Here is a 16,283-nt window from a genome sequence, read left to right as displayed (position 1 = left end):
TGAAATTTTATTTACTATACCTTTAGAGTGACGTGACTTGAGCTGGTACATGTAGCGAGTAAAGAGGCAAAAACGTATCAATGTTAATTATGTTACTGTATAATTAAAAATAAATTTAATACTTGATTAAATGGATTTTTTAGTAGGCTAAAAGAAGTTGTCCAGCCCTGTTGAAGGGATCGCAGCTCTAATTTTCTACTAATTTTAATAGAAAAAGTTTTCCAATTTTGGGTTCTGAAAAGCAGAAATTGCCAGGAAGACACAGCTTTCCTGTCGGTGCAGAGAGTGCTCGAAGAAAACAAGCTAGCTTGGTGCAATGTAGAAGATAGCCTAATTGATCACTTATTGAGTATGATGCTTGCTGGTGCACTGTAAATCTGGTGCAATGCAAACAATTGCTAGCTAGCTAACACGTATAAAAGGACCCAGAGAAGGTTGTAGTTTGTCTTGTATGAAGTGTGCACAAGAATTAATGTAACCATACATACAGAACATAGTACATATTTATGCCCTAGAGGGCAGGGCTTTAGCAAGTTCTAAAAGGTAATATGGATGCGTCAACTCTCTTGAGTAGCTAGCTATATATGAGTTGCATACATACGGTGATTTGTATTAACGTAGTAGAAAACAGTTTGGCCTGCAAAAACATGATTAACCATGAAATAAAATAAATCACAAAATAAAATGAATAAAACACAAAAAACACAACACACAAAGGTAATAAATAATGATATACACATACATGCATTGCACAGTATGATTTTATGTACCAGTCCATATCAGTAAATTAAACACTTGAAATTAAAAATTCTTTTTAAAAAACTTAATCTAATAGCACTTCTTCGGGTGTGCCTTTATCTCTAGCTGTTTTGTGAGATTCATTGTTATCATCTGTGCTTTTTGACACTTGACTTTTGATAAAAATCTATCCAATGAAGTCTGTTTCTGACGACTCCTCAAAATTTCTCTAAAATTGCTCATGCACCTTTCATTAATATTGTCCACAACACAGTCTGTGCGAACCTTTCCTAGATGTTTATTTTCAGTGAACCTAGTAAAGTTTTCATACCAACTTATAGCTTCCTTGACTTTTTGCCGATGTAGGTTTTTTGTCTCTTCTACTTCCTCGTCACTACTAAATTGTTGCTACTCTTGAATGCTGACCCCGTGCATGGCATCCAAATCCTTTACGTCGTCAGTCAAAAGCTCTTCCCTATGCTCGCTTTCATGGATTTTTGTTTTTAATAAAAGTTGCAATTGTTGATTGGTTGCGATCTTATTCCTTGGCAATATTAACAAAACAGGCGCCTTCTTCCTATTTATTTAGGATCTCCAACTTTGTTGTCATAGAAATCATTTTTTCCTTCGTCCTGTAACGTTTGTATCGGTCTCAGATTCCATAGCTAACGAATTAAATATAGATACTTGTAGTTATATACAGTATGTATGCTGAATAAAAGTTCATAGTGAATATGAGTATAACCCTAAAAATGAATACCGTATACGCTCTCACTTATATACTTTTCACAAAATTTCCCCTTATGGAATGCTGACTTGAGAGAAATCGTTTATCGTGTCTCTTCTAAACGCTGTAAAAATGTTTTCGGCGAGCTATTATCCGGCGTCTTTGTTATTTCGACATATGTAATAAGCACACCGACTGCCAAATATGAACACAGGCAAAAGCTTTCTTGAATTCGTATGATGAAATAAAATTTGTATGATGAGGTGAAAAACCTTCCCATGTCCAACTTCGTAGGGTGAAAAAATCGTATGTCAGGGTAACCGTATCATAAGGGTGCACTGGACTATGCAATACATCATTCATGACTGATTCCCACTTGGCCATGTACAACTATAATCAGAGAGGAAACATCATTTTAGCATACAGATATAATATAGCCTCAGTTTGATCTAAGCACAACTATAACCAGAGAGGAAACATCATATTAGTATACATATATAAAATAGCATCAGTTTCATCTAAGCAAATTGAAATAATCAAACTTTCCATGCACGGTTATGACTTATAATCTGTGAAACCTTCACCAACTAGCAAGTGTGTTGCGATTTGTTGCTATGACAACTAGCTTTATCATGAAAGCACTCGACATAGTGCTGAGACAGACATATTAAAGCAATGCTCACATGTAGGTGTGAAGAAATGAAATATTGGTACAGATGTGAGGAGTGTACACCTTGGCGCAAAAGATACACACCTTGGCGCAAAAGATACACACCTTGTATACTTTGCTGGCATCCCCATCTGAGTGCGTGCAGACGACAAGCTTGATAGAAGGAGTGCCACTCTCTTTCACAAGTTTGATCATAACGCCGAGTCTCTGATTTTCATGCTCAATAAAGTGTACCATCTACAAGATGAGATAACTTCTGTTACGATATTATAACGGTTTTCCTAGCTGTTTAACTAAAGGCTGGTTCACACTTTGAGACCATATGTCAGGGTTGTCTTCTTCGGTGTTGTCGACTATTATTATTATTATTCTCGACAATTATTTGTCGACTATTCATTGATTATGTGCGCCGTAAACTGAAGGCATCATCGAGGCAATGCGGACACTTTGGAAAAGATTGCAGCTGTCAAACTTTTCAATCTTTTGTTTTTTGTGACGTCATTCTATCGTTGTCTGCCATCTCTATAGACAACTTTTATCGTTAAAAACACGAAGCTACTGCAATTAATTATTACAAACAATGCTTTTGTTTGCAAATTTTTTATTTTAGTATCAAAACAACACCGAAAAATACTATTAATCAAGAGAATGACGATCGTTTTCTACAAAGATGGCGACTTTTTCGTGGACGAGCGCATGTGCAAACAGGGTGATGACGTCAAAAAAAAACGATGGATAGATCGCCGAGCATCCACGCCATCCTGCGCAATGTGCACAGCTTCGGCGATAGTGACAGGCCATTGTTGATTGCACGATTTATATTGTCTTTCATGACAGTTGCTGCAGGACTAGTATTTCATTTCTGCGACCGCATTGTATAATGAGAACACAACTCCGCAACATTTCGCTCGTGTAAACGGTGGGTTTGCAGCAGTGTGAACATTGTTATTACAGATGTTCACCAAAGTATTGGGTGATTAATACCAACATACGACGGTATAGTATGAACCAGCCTTAAGAACCAGGCACAATATTCAACCGAGTTTTCCATACTATTCAGAGTTTAAACTTACCTGTTTCACATTGCAAGCAATTGCTGCCTCTATTTTGTTAGTGAAAAGGGTTACAGGTGCTGTCATGTACTCCGTCCTGAAGACAGCAAGACGTTTTGTCCATGAGCTTGAGAAGAGAGCTATCTGCCTGGGCGCTGCTCGGTCTGGATTCTGGCTCACAGCCTCACCAAGCCTCTTCATTATTCTTGACAGCTATTCATAGATAGACATATTAAAATAGTAGTTTTAGTTTCCTATGGGCGACCTAGCGCCAGTAGTGTGGGATTGTGATAAAATTGGGTGATTTGGATCAGTGTAGAGGGTAATTTGGATCAGTGTAGAGGGTAATTTGGATCAGTGTAGAGGGTGATATGGATCAGTGTAGAAGGTGATATGGATCAGTGTAGAAAGTGATGTGGATCAGTGTAGAAGGTGATATGGATCAGTATAGAGGTAAATAAATATTGATGCAATGAGTGACACAAATGGAGTTAGTGGTTGATAGAGTTGGATGTAGTGGTTGATAGAGTTGGATGTAGCGGTTGATAGAGTTGGATGTAGTGGTTGATAGAGTTGGATGTAGTGGTTGATAGAGTTGGATGTAGTGGTTGATAGAGTTGGATGTAGCGGTTGATAAGAGTTGGATGTAGTCGTTAATAGAGTTGGATGTAGCGGTTAATAGAGTTAGATGTAGTAGTTGATAGAGTTGGATGCAGTGGTTGATAAGAGTTGGATGTAGTGGTTGATAGAGTTGGATGTAGCGGTTAATAGAGTTGGATGTAGTAGTTGATAGTTGGATGTAGCGGTTGATAGAGTTGGATGTAGTGGTTGATAGAGTTGGATGTAGCGGTTGATAGAGTTGGATGTAGCGGTTGATAGAGTTGAATGTAGCGGTTGATAGAGTTGGATGTAGCGGTTGATAGAGTTGGATGTAGTGGTTGATAGAGTTGGATGTAGCGGTTGATAGAGTTGGATGTAGTAGTTGATAGAGTTGGATGTAGTAGTTGATAGAGTTGGATGTAGTGGTTGATAGAGTTGGATGTAGCGGTTGATAGAGTTGGATGTAGCGGTTGATAGAGTTGGATGTAGCGGTTGATAGAGTTGGATGTAGTGGTTGATAGAGTTGGATGTAGCGGTTGATAGAGTTGGATGTAGCGGTTGATAGAGTTGGATGTAGCGGTTGATAGAGTTGGATGTAGCGGTTGATCAACGGAACAAAAGTTCTATTTACTTATGATACATGTACATTAATCGTCTATACTGTTGTTAGTCTAACCTCACTAGTGCTGTTAGTCAAATTTCCCTACCTCATTTGATACACTCCATATTTGATACACTCTATATTTAATACACTCTATATTTGATACACTCTATATTTGACACACTCCATATTTGATGCACTCCATATTTGATACACTCCATATTTGATACCCTCCATATTTGATACACTCCATATTTGATACTCTATATTTGATACACTCCATATTAGATTTACTCTGTAATTAAAGCTGTGGGAGGAACCTGCCTCTTGTGGAAACTCTTTGGCAATGATGTCAGCATCATCAATAACAAGGTGACACAATCGAATCACGTTGACGTGGCCAGCCTCCAGCATCCGTATGAAGGTACAGGGTGTGGAAACAATGACATCTGCGCCGTTAATCAGTTGACACTGTATAACAATTGAAAGAAAGCCAGTTTAACTCTCCTAACATGATCCGAGTTGATAATGTATAGACTTGGACAGAAGTCATACATGGGCATACATGTGTTTGAACCTTTAAATAGAAATATAAAAAAAGTGAAAGGAATGGAAAGGAAAAAAATCAGAAAAATGGAGTAAGGGAAACGATAAAGGAACAGAGGTACGGGTAAGGGATGAAATAGGGAAACGAGGGTAAGGGATGAAATAGGGAAACGAGGGTAAGGGATGAAATAGGGAAACGAGAGTAAGGGATGAAATAGGGAAACGAGAGTAAGTGATGCAATAGGGAAACGAGAGTAAGCGATGAAATATGGAAACGAGAGTAAGGGATGAAATAGGGAAACGAGAGCAAGGGATGAAATAGGGAAACGAGAGTAAGTGATGAAATAGGGAAACAAGAATAAGGGATGAAATAGGGAAACGAGAGTAAGGGATGAGATAGGGAAACAAGAGTAAGTGACGAAATAGGGAAACAAGAATAAGGGATGAAATAGTGAAATGAGAGTAAGGGATGAAATAGGGAAACGAGAGTAAGTGATGAAATAGGGAAACAAGAATAAGGGATGAAATAGGGAAACGAGAGTAAGGGATGAGATAGGGAAACAAGAGTAAGTGACGAAATAGGAAAACAAGAATAAGGGATGAAATAGTGAAACGAGAGTAAGGGATGAAATAGGGAAACGAGAGTAAGTGATGAAATATGGAAACGAGAGTAAGAGATGAAATAGGGAAATGAGAGTAAGTGATGAAATAGGGAAACAAGAATAAGGGATGAAATATGGAAACGAGAGTAAGGGATGAAATAGGGAAACGAGAGTAAGGGATAAAATAGGGAAACGAGAGTAAGGGATGAAATAGGGAAACGAGAGTAAGTGATGAAATAGGGAAACAAGAATAAGGGATGAAATATGGAAACGAGAGTAAGGGATAAAATAGGGAAACGAGAGTAAGGGATGAAATAGGGAAACGAGAGTAAGTGACGAAATAGGGAAACAAGAATAAGGGATGAAATAGTGAAACGAGAGTAAAAGTAGAGTTACGAATGTAAGGGTAGAGATACGGAAATAAGAGCATGGGCTGAAAAAAGAAATTAATTAACACTTACATACAACTTGTGTTCCGTCTCTCGTCTGCCATGCAAAACCAAAAGGCTCTTCTCGGGCTTGTCTCCGAACAGACTTGTAACATGAAAATGAATTTGTTCAGCCTTCTTCCATGATGCGCACAAAATGAGACACCTTGGCTACAGAGACGAAGGAGAATGTAAAAGTCTACCATAGAGACTATGGTGTTGATGAACAAATTTCCTAGGAGATAGTTTAACACTTTGTAGCCAGGGCCTGAGATATTTCAGAAAAAAGTTTTCCACCTAATCCTAGACCTGATTAATTTTGGCGACGGAAATTCGCTGTTTTTCCACACTTTCGGTTTACGTAGGATTACGAAATTGATGTCGCTTTGTGCGGTGCTTTTTTGTACAACTGCAAAGTTTCAAGTTGATTGGACTATTAGTTCTTAAAATATCACCAAAATACCGGAGGCACTTCTAACCGCATGAAATGAGAAATGAGAAAGTTGAAAGACTGGCTAATGACACACCGATTGAAATTCTTTACAATGATGGATTAAAGTCGACAATGCCAAAAAGCTTCTTCTCAGCAACCAGAACTTTACAATAAATTTATTTGTTTTTCTATTCATTACAAACATACACAGTCTATCAAGCTCAGTGTACTGCAATCATTATACTTCTTCAGTTACGCATAAAACGACGTTTTGAGAAATTGCAAACAAAAATGTAATCTACAAGGTCTGATCCAAAAGTTCCAGGAATGGAGCTATAACTCAAAACGCATTGCTTCAATTTACCTATATACAATATAGTTAGTCCCCTTCAAAGTACTCCCCTTGGCTACCAATACACTTGTCCCACCTCTTCTGCCATGATGCCAATGCAGTGCTGAAAGCCATTGGCGTCGATGCTGATTAGCTTTTCGTTGTTGCACATTGAATCGACTTTATACTGTCAAATCTGGTTCCTCTCATAGAAAGTTTTAATAGCCACAAGTCACAGGGAGCCAGATCCGGTGAATATGAAGAATGCAGTAAAACAGCCATTTTGTTTTCAGCGCAATACTGCTTCACAGCAAATTCATTGTGGGTGGGTGCGTAATCATAGTGCAGCACCCTTGAACCTGCGTGCCACAGTTTAGGTCTTTTGCGCCTAACTCTTTCCCTGAGACATCTCAAAATCTCAATATAAACCTACTAATTCACAGTAGTACCTTGCGGTACGCACTCATGGCGTTCTACTCCATAAATATCAAAAACGCGATCAGCATGGTCTTTACACTTGACCGAGACATCTTCGCCTTTTTTAGTCTTGGGAGCCTGGAGATTTTCACTGGCGACTTTGGAATTTAGTTTCTGGGTCGTAACCATACACCCAAAACTCATCAGCAATTATTAGCTTCATAAGAAAGTTTTTATCATTCCTCAAAGCTTCCTTGAAATCGTTGCAAGCATGTATCATCAGCTCTTTTTGGTCATCAGTTAGCATGCATGGCACGAACTTTACTGCAACTCTTCTCGTATTCAAATTGTCAGTTAAAACCCTTTGAACAGTTTCAAAACCAAGTCCAGTCTCCCCAGATATCGCTCTAAAGGTTAAACGACGATCTGCCATGACTAGTGACTTCACACTGTCGATTGACGAGCAAGTTCTTGCCGAGGCTGGTCTGCCAGACCTCGCATCATCTTCGGTGCTGTCTTTACCTACACGACACGTTTGTGACATTTTGAAACTTGTGTTTTCTCAAAATGCAATATTTAACATTTCAACTGTCTGTGTACTTGTTTTTCACCCCAAAAATGTTCTCATATTAATTTAGTTATTGTGCTATTACAAGGGCCCTGGCCCACATAAATCATATAATCTATATATTAAAATGATCCTCACAAAATACTCCATCTCTTTAAAGCATGTTACAAAAGAATAGTTATTTATAGATGGGTACAAAGGCTCTTAAACATGACTGAGTCAAATCACAACAATTTAGGACTTCATTTTATTTAGTGGAATACAATTAGTATTCCACAATTTCACACAAAATTTAAAAATACGCTGTTTTAATTGATTATACATGACGATAAGTTTGTTAAAAAATCGCCGGAAGCACTTGACAGACCTTGACATATCGCCGGAAGCACTTGACAGACCTTGACATATCGCCGGCTCAGGTGAGAACGGGTTGTCGTAGCAACCTAAAATTTTGTGACAACACTCCAGAGATGTTTCCCGGCAAACGCTGCCATGGGTTTTTCCATCATGCAAATATGCAAGTGTATACAACTCCATTCCGAATACTTTTGGATCAGACCCCGTATTTGATTTCTGTTTTCATAATTGATTTCTACAAGCTTGGAGCTTCAAAATTATATTCTGTTGAAAAGGAATTGTGCTACTCTAAATGCTTTCAGTCGAATTGAAATTTGTTAATATGGTTTAGGATCGGGGCCCTGCTTGTATATATTCGGGTAAACTTCAACGTGTTGTATATATCAAAAACCATCACAATGCTTAAGCCATTTTTGTTGTGCTAAAGATATTGGGCTAAAATATTGGGCAAATGTGCAATAAGAAAATTGTTTAAAAACGGTGGTTAAAAAGAGGTAAAAAATAATGAGGAAGTTTGTTCTAAACGCTCCACTGCACACAATCATTGGCACATTATTGTCTCATGAGGCGATACAGCAGAAATACAGATAAAATTTTTCGGCTGCTTTTTGGCTAGACATGCAACTACCCACAAAAATTTAAACTAGATCATAAAAATAGGCTTTTCTCCGCACAGCAAGCAATAATATCACAAACGATTTGTCTAAACCAAATTTGAATTTAGACTCAGCCGCTACAGATCTTGTTGTTTTCCATTATTTGTTTTTTTCATGTAATGTATATCAAAACATGAGAAACATTGATTACTGCAACAAACTTTATAACTGTACATTTCATTATAATGGTTGAACAGGCGCCACAATTTTAACAACATTAGCAAAACTGAAGGAGCTGTTCCTAACAAGGAGAACAATCATACGAGTCGGTGTTATTATTGACTACTATTGCTGGTAATAATGAGTAAATGTTTTTCATTATTTTAAATATTTACTAGCATATAAATACGAGCATGCATGATAAGAATAATGACAAGAACTACTATGTACAAGAAAAGTATTATCTATTAGCTAACCACTAGTGTAGCATTGATACAAGAACCTAATTTGAGCCAGATGATCTACCTGTCTACGCCTGTCTACTCAACCGTTATTCAACTGATAAATGACAACTAGTACACACTGGTAATTGAGTTAGATTTGTAAATGTTTGATGGCTTGCTACTAAATTGATTTGCAATTTCACATCATCTCACTTTAGAATTATACATATTGCAGTCATAGACCTTTTTGTTCACTACTTGATGGGAGTCGCAAAAACTATCCAAAAACATTCACCACTCACCGCTTGCCTCACACAGGGTAAGTTGACCAAGTATGTGTGGATGAACGGCGCTGAAAATCTAACATGTACCCCTTTCCCTAGCCACTATCATAATCAGGTAGAAGGAGTCAGCGCCAGTTCAGTCTAATAAAAATTAAATCTATTGCTCTGTACTGTGTCATATTGGAATCAGTGAACTTTTACAATTTGAAAGATATATTTAGTTGTCCTTCCTTTGCCAATAACCACAGATGTTCCTAATTAGCCAAACATTTATAAACTCTTGAAGGATAGTGAAAAGATAAGTCCATAAGTAAAATTTCAGTAGTTTTTGTGCATTTTTCTGCTTTAAAAGAACCTATGGATAACCCATCCACAAAGCAGTACTTGTACTTTCCCGTTGCGATACTTGCAATGGCTTAACCATATTACCCCATTGCCTTTGGGCAGACACATGTAGCTATCAAGATCAAATAGTAGAGTGGCGATGGCCATCAGATAGGAGAGAGACACCCCATCCCTTCCCTCCATGTAGAATGGGTCTGAGATAGCAATGAGCTCCATGCCTCTCCTCAGAGCTGGCCAAGCATAAGCCTGCAGTATGTGTGGTGGTTTCTTATCAGACCCACCCAATGACCTCCAGTGCTGCAAACAACAGCGGATAATGACCAGTTATGCATAGTTTGTAGCATATTTTGTCAATAATTGCTCAATAAAAAGTGCTTGTTGCAGATTGGTAGTGCAGTAGTCACAAAAGCAAAGTTTAACTCTAGCTAATAAGTATGGAAACATTCATATAATATATAAGCCTGAATAGAATCACTAAATAAAAATAAAATAGAACAGTTATATTCATCAATAACCTGAGCTGGCTTGAGGCAAACCGTACTAGTTTTTCAGCAGCATTCTACATTTGTAATTCATTAGCATTTTCACGTGACCGCATCTGTATCATATATACATATATATATATATATATATATATATATACTTATTTACAGCTATTTTGTAAAAGGAAACGCTCATTACTGAGAATCCAGTTTTTCATCCAAATGTTGTTCAATACCGAATGTTATTAGTCATAACAAAAGTATAATTGACGAGCTTTAAAATAACTGTGGATTACTAAAAATCTATATACATATATGTATAGATATTACATATATTTATAGACATATATATGTAATATATATCTATATATGTTAATCGGTATAATAGTTATAGACGTATAATAGTTATAGACGTATAGTATACATATATATATTATAGGCCTACATATATACAATATATATGTCCTATATATTTAATATATATTACAATACATTATATAATAACATAATATATTATTATACACTATATTATAGTATAATATATTATAATACGCTATATTATAACATAATATATTATAATACGTTATATTATAGCATAATATATTATAATACATTATATTATAACATAATATATGATATTATATTATAACATAATATATTATAATATGTTATATTATAACATAATATATCATAATACATTATATTATAACATAATATATTATAATACATAATATATCATAATACGTTATATCATAACATAATATATTATTATATGTTATATTATAACATAATATATTATAATACGTTATATTATAACATAATATATTATAATACGTTATATTATAACATAATATATTATAATACATTATATTATAACATAATATATTATAATACATTATATTATAACATAATACAATATAATACACTATATCATAACATAATATATCATAATATATCATAATACGTTATATTATAACATAATATATTATAATACGCTATATTATAACATAATATATAATACATTATATTATAACATAATATATTATAATACATTATATTATAACATAATACATTATATTATAACATAATATATTATAATACGTTATATTATAACATAATATACTATAATACATAATATATCATAATATGTTATATCATAACATAATATATTATAATACGTTATATTGTAACATATTATATTATAATACATTATATTATAACATAATATATTATAATATGTTATATTATAACATAATATATTATAATACATAATATATCATAATACGTTATATCATAACATAATATATTATAATACGTTATATTATAACATATTATAATACATTATATTATAACATAATATATTATAATACATCATATTATAACATAATATATTATAATACGTTATATTATAACATAATATATTATAATACATAATATATCATAATACGTTATATCATAACATAATATATTATAATACGTTATATTATATATTTCCAAATCGTTTCTTCAACATATTAGAGAAAGAATTTTGAGACCAAAAAAGTTTTGTTAGGACACATTTTTGATGCATCATGCTTGTACATGTACTGTATAATACATGCAGGTAGAGTGTTTATTTCTGGATTTCACTCTAAAAGATTTACAACCGCAAAATAATTGGGCAAGTAAAAAACACTGTGCCTAAGAGCAAGAATGGTTGATGAAGTGATTGAGCTGAATCGCTGAGCCACAACTTGACGAAGATTTATTATGTACTTTGTATAGTGAGATGTTGGCTACGATATCATTGGTTTATTGCGTTACGCCAGTTTGGAAATACAAACAACACGTGACCGACAACGTGATCAACTACCCGCCGATGCTAACTGAAAACATTACTGATCACCTAGTTAATCGGCGTGAAAATATTAAAAAACAATGACTACGAAGCTGTTCGTTGGAGTGGAAGGAGGTGGATCTTGTTCGAAGGGTGTGCTAGTTAATAACGGAGGTATTGTATTAGCGACAGCTCAAACTACCGGAACTAATCACTGGAATCTTGGATTCCCTGAGACAGCAAAACGAATTCTTGGACTGGTTGATGAATTATTGACGGCTGCAGGACTGAAAGGAAGTAGCGTTGCTGCTATTGGATTAGGTTTGAGCGGAGCAGAAACTCCTAATTGTTGGATGAATATAGCCTCAGCTCTTTATGGATTACGGCCCACTCTCATATTGGAAAACAAAAAAGCTCAGGTCTACAGTGATACCATCGCAGCTTTAGAAACTGCCACTGGCCAAGGAGGTAGGCGATTAGTTGCACATTGAGTATTAAATGGTTAAAAATGCGCCATGAAAACTGCTTTAACAAATGCTGCATAGATTTATACATTAAAATAAATTATCGTAGCAGATATTTAAAAAAACATCTGTTGGTCAGAATAGTATAATAGTGTGAGTACATCCAAACATTGCGTGTTTTCGTATGCAAGAGGGCTCTTGCGGAATTATCTTTGTGCAAAAAAGTCATAAAAGTGTTATAAGCATATTTTTAATGCCACATATATCCAATTGCAAATTAATGTTTGTTTTAAATGTTTTAGTTAACTATCATCGTGAGACAAACCTTAGTTTTGTTCCTTCACATTGACCTTTCAAATGTGTAACAACGGTAAACGCTATACATACTGCGGAAAGATTAATATTTTTACTCATTCTGCATCATTAGGTGCCAGTAGCAGCTCAAGCCAATAACACGTGCTCATTGTTGTGATTATATGTAGGCAACAGTCTAGCCAGCCGACTGAAAAACTTATTCAAAATGTAATATTACTGCATGATTTTTTATACTCAAGGTGTTTGTAGAACATTGTTTAAGGTAAAAAACATATTAGTAAAAAACAAGTTCTACTATAAAAATTATTGTTGGCACATTACTATTAAAACTGACTTCTTTAAATATGCGTAACTAACAAATGAAAATCTGTCACGCGCAGCTATCACTGAATCAAATTACATTTGTACATCACCATTGTAATGTTTGAAAGTTGGCCAAGTGTATTACAACTCAATTTTTATTTTAGTTTCTGTCAAGTTTGTTCAAACCTTGCAATGTTGTTTATAATTATAACTGTACTGAAACTGAAGATACTATATTTTCTCGGTTCGTGCGACGTATTGCACCAGCAGCAGTAAGAATGCAGTTGACAGTATCGAAACATGCTATTGTATTGCAGACAGGTCGAGGGATAACAAATTAACAATCCAAATCTAGTTTTAAGAATAGTTATCAGCACTCAGTTTCTCAAGTTTTACCGATTGGCTAGCCTTCCCTAATCATTACAAAAGCGTGTTATCAACTCTTCAATTATCGATAGCAATGGCCAACTGAGCTATTGGGTAGAACAAAGTACATCCACTAGCCTGCTAGTGTTCTGTACTACTGGTTTAGCACTACAGTAGTACTACTAGTAGTGCTAGTAGTGCTACTTGTAGCAATACTAGCACTACTAGCAGTGCTAGCACTACTACTAATAGCGCTACTAGTAGCACTACTACTACTTGTGCGCTACTACTAGTACTACTTGTGGTACCACTATTAGTGCTAGTAGAATGAAGCCTGGTAGTCTACTAAGTTGTAAGTAATCATCGAATTAGCCCTAAAATCTAATTTTGTAAATTAGAATAAAGGGGATTGCCAAGATCGTCTTTAAAAAACTATTTACACTCGCCGTGTGTCGTGCTCACCACAAATCCTCAAACTGAGCCCACATACATTCTGCAATAGATGTTTAACCAGATAGACAAGCGAAAGAAGGGACGAATAAAGGGTTATAATATTCAACGTCCGAGTCTGTTTATCATGTTTGCAGGTGTGGTCTTGATAAGCGGCACCGGGAGCAACTGCCGGTTGAAGGAAGGCCCAGGAGGAACAAACTATACATGTGGTGGCTGGGGTCACGAGATGGGAGATGAAGGAGGAGCATACTGGATAGCCCACCGAGCGCTCAAGACTCTCTTCGACCATGATGACAATTTAAAGCCATCGGAACACAACCTCGATTACGTACGAGAGAACATGAAGGCGTACTTTCATGTTGAAAGCAATTTCGATATGCTTCCTCATTTGTATTCCAAATTTAACAAATCCTTCTTCGCACGATTTACAATGAAGATCGCTGATGGTGCGGGTGAAGGTGACTCACTTTGTCGGTCATTGTTTCGTGACGCCGGGCGTGAGCTGGGCAGGCACGTGCTAGCAGTCTGTGGCAAAGCCAGCAACATGCCAAAAGAACTGACCATTGTGTGCGTTGGTTCTGTCTGGAAAAGTTGGAATCATTTATCCGAAGGTTTCCTTGAGGTGACAAACTCATTGCTAAGCAAGTTTGAAGAAGTTAAACTTGTAGAGCTGAAAAGTGATGCTGCGATAGGGGCGGCTGTGGCAGGAGCCCGTGACACCGGATATAAACTACCAATTGACTATAGCGAGCATGTCAAAATTTTATGGACAACTGGCAACAAATAAAATGATGCTGCAGCCATGCCTATCCTTCTGTATATTCTAGAGTTTGTATCGATCATTTCAATCCAACAACATGATGGAGCTCAAAAGTCTGGTGAAAACCCAAGTTGAGTAATATTGGTTGTGCAGAAAACCTACAGACTAGGTTAGACTTATTGCTGAATCAATGCGGACAGATTAATGATCAGTGAGGACAGATTAACGATCAGTGAGGACAGATTAACGATCAGTGAAGACAGATTAACGATCAATGGGGAGGATAGAAAAAGTTCGTCTCAGAAACAATTTTTTAAATATTTATTGAGCAGGCCAGAGATTGGTGCCTTTGATTTGACGAGAAGTCTGTCATAGTACCAAGTGGTACAATAATGGTAATAAGTAATAATAATGATGGGAATAAGCTAAAGCTCAGCATTTCTTTTAAATGGAAGTGAAAATAATTACACTATATAACATATATGTAATAACATTTTGTTTGTAATTACACTATATAATGTTTGTAACTACAATATATAACATATGTGACTTGAGACTATGTAATAGTTGAAATTCATCAACCTGTGGGACAGCAACAACACATGTTTTGCAAAACAGTACATTCAGGGTACCATCAAAATAAGCTAACGATTTAGGCACGTAGTTCTATTGGTTAATATTCAATGGATACAAATATTAGCCAATGAGAAACGGAGAAAATTAACATTGTAAAAGTACCATCAGTATAGTCTGCACTCATTAGGCTTTTACATTGGCACATGAGTGATATCTTTAGGTTTCTAATTGAGTAGTGAAATTACCACATGACTAGCGAAAGGAACATTGTGAAACAACACAACGGAGCAGTTTTTTTGTAACAAACAGAACTGCTGAGTTGTTTAGTCTTATGATATGGCACAAACTGGATTCTTAGGTAAATGTTTTCAGTTAGGCCATACACATTTTTCAAGTTACATCATAAATGTACACAGTACAGTGCGCCCCCGTGTTATGATGACCCTGTTATACAGTTTTTACGCCCTGCAATGTAGAATGCGTTGATTTTTCCCTTTCCAAACAAGATATTGTTTGTCAAATAAAATCAACAAATATTTTTCTCAAAATTTAAATTTGCTAGTGGTTATGCCGATAGCAGCGGAATGACAATTATGCTGATAAACTATTAGCCAAAATCCCTCTAACAAAGAATGAAAGAGATATGATGCTCGATCTTGCTCAGTTCGGCGTTATCCGCTATTAGTTATTGTGAAAGTGAAACTGGAAATAGATAGGTGATAAGATTTTAGCAATGAAAAAGCTGAAGTTCAGTAAAATAATTACCAGTACGTACTAAAACTTAGCTTTAAGTGTGTGTTTAGGAAGCTAAATTCATTTATGTTGAATTTAACATCTATGTTATACATTTTCCACTAATGTAAGAACTCCCTACAGTACGACCTGTGCAGATTACGTTGCAACGTTACATTTCACTGCAGATCGTAACCATTAAATACACTAGAATTTCCCCTGTCATACAGCCCACGACCAAAGTGATAATGGGGGTCGTACCACACAAAGTTGTCATC

The 16,283-nt window shown here is 35.7% G+C and overlaps 2 protein-coding genes across 2 annotated transcripts in view; one reads left to right on the top strand and one right to left on the bottom strand.

The window, feature by feature from the left end:
• LOC137390504 (putative ATP-dependent RNA helicase TDRD12) overlaps positions 1-16,283 on the bottom strand; it is a 53,837-nt gene that overhangs the window by 22,513 nt on the left and 15,041 nt on the right. The window contains exons 8-12 of the mRNA XM_068076833.1: positions 9,823-10,035; positions 5,998-6,135; positions 4,713-4,859; positions 3,209-3,400; positions 2,241-2,372 (exon numbers count right to left, since the gene is read on the bottom strand). Of these exons, the coding sequence (XP_067932934.1) occupies positions 2,241-2,372; positions 3,209-3,400; positions 4,713-4,859; positions 5,998-6,135; positions 9,823-10,035 (822 nt within the window). The remainder of the gene's footprint in view (positions 1-2,240; positions 2,373-3,208; positions 3,401-4,712; positions 4,860-5,997; positions 6,136-9,822; positions 10,036-16,283) is intronic.
• LOC137391023 (N-acetyl-D-glucosamine kinase-like) lies at positions 12,087-15,206 on the top strand. The gene is made up of 2 exons (XM_068077360.1): positions 12,087-12,504; positions 14,072-15,206. The coding sequence occupies exons 1-2, from the start codon at positions 12,138-12,140 to the stop codon at positions 14,722-14,724; spliced, it is 1,020 nt and encodes a 339-aa protein (XP_067933461.1). The 5' UTR covers positions 12,087-12,137; the 3' UTR covers positions 14,725-15,206.

Source organism: Watersipora subatra, chromosome 3 (genome assembly GCF_963576615.1).
Source record: "Watersipora subatra chromosome 3, tzWatSuba1.1, whole genome shotgun sequence".
NCBI classification, from domain to species: domain Eukaryota; kingdom Metazoa; phylum Bryozoa; class Gymnolaemata; order Cheilostomatida; family Watersiporidae; genus Watersipora; species Watersipora subatra.
The sequence above is the reverse complement of the archived record's forward strand: the minus strand, read 5'-3'. Positions and strand labels throughout refer to the sequence as shown.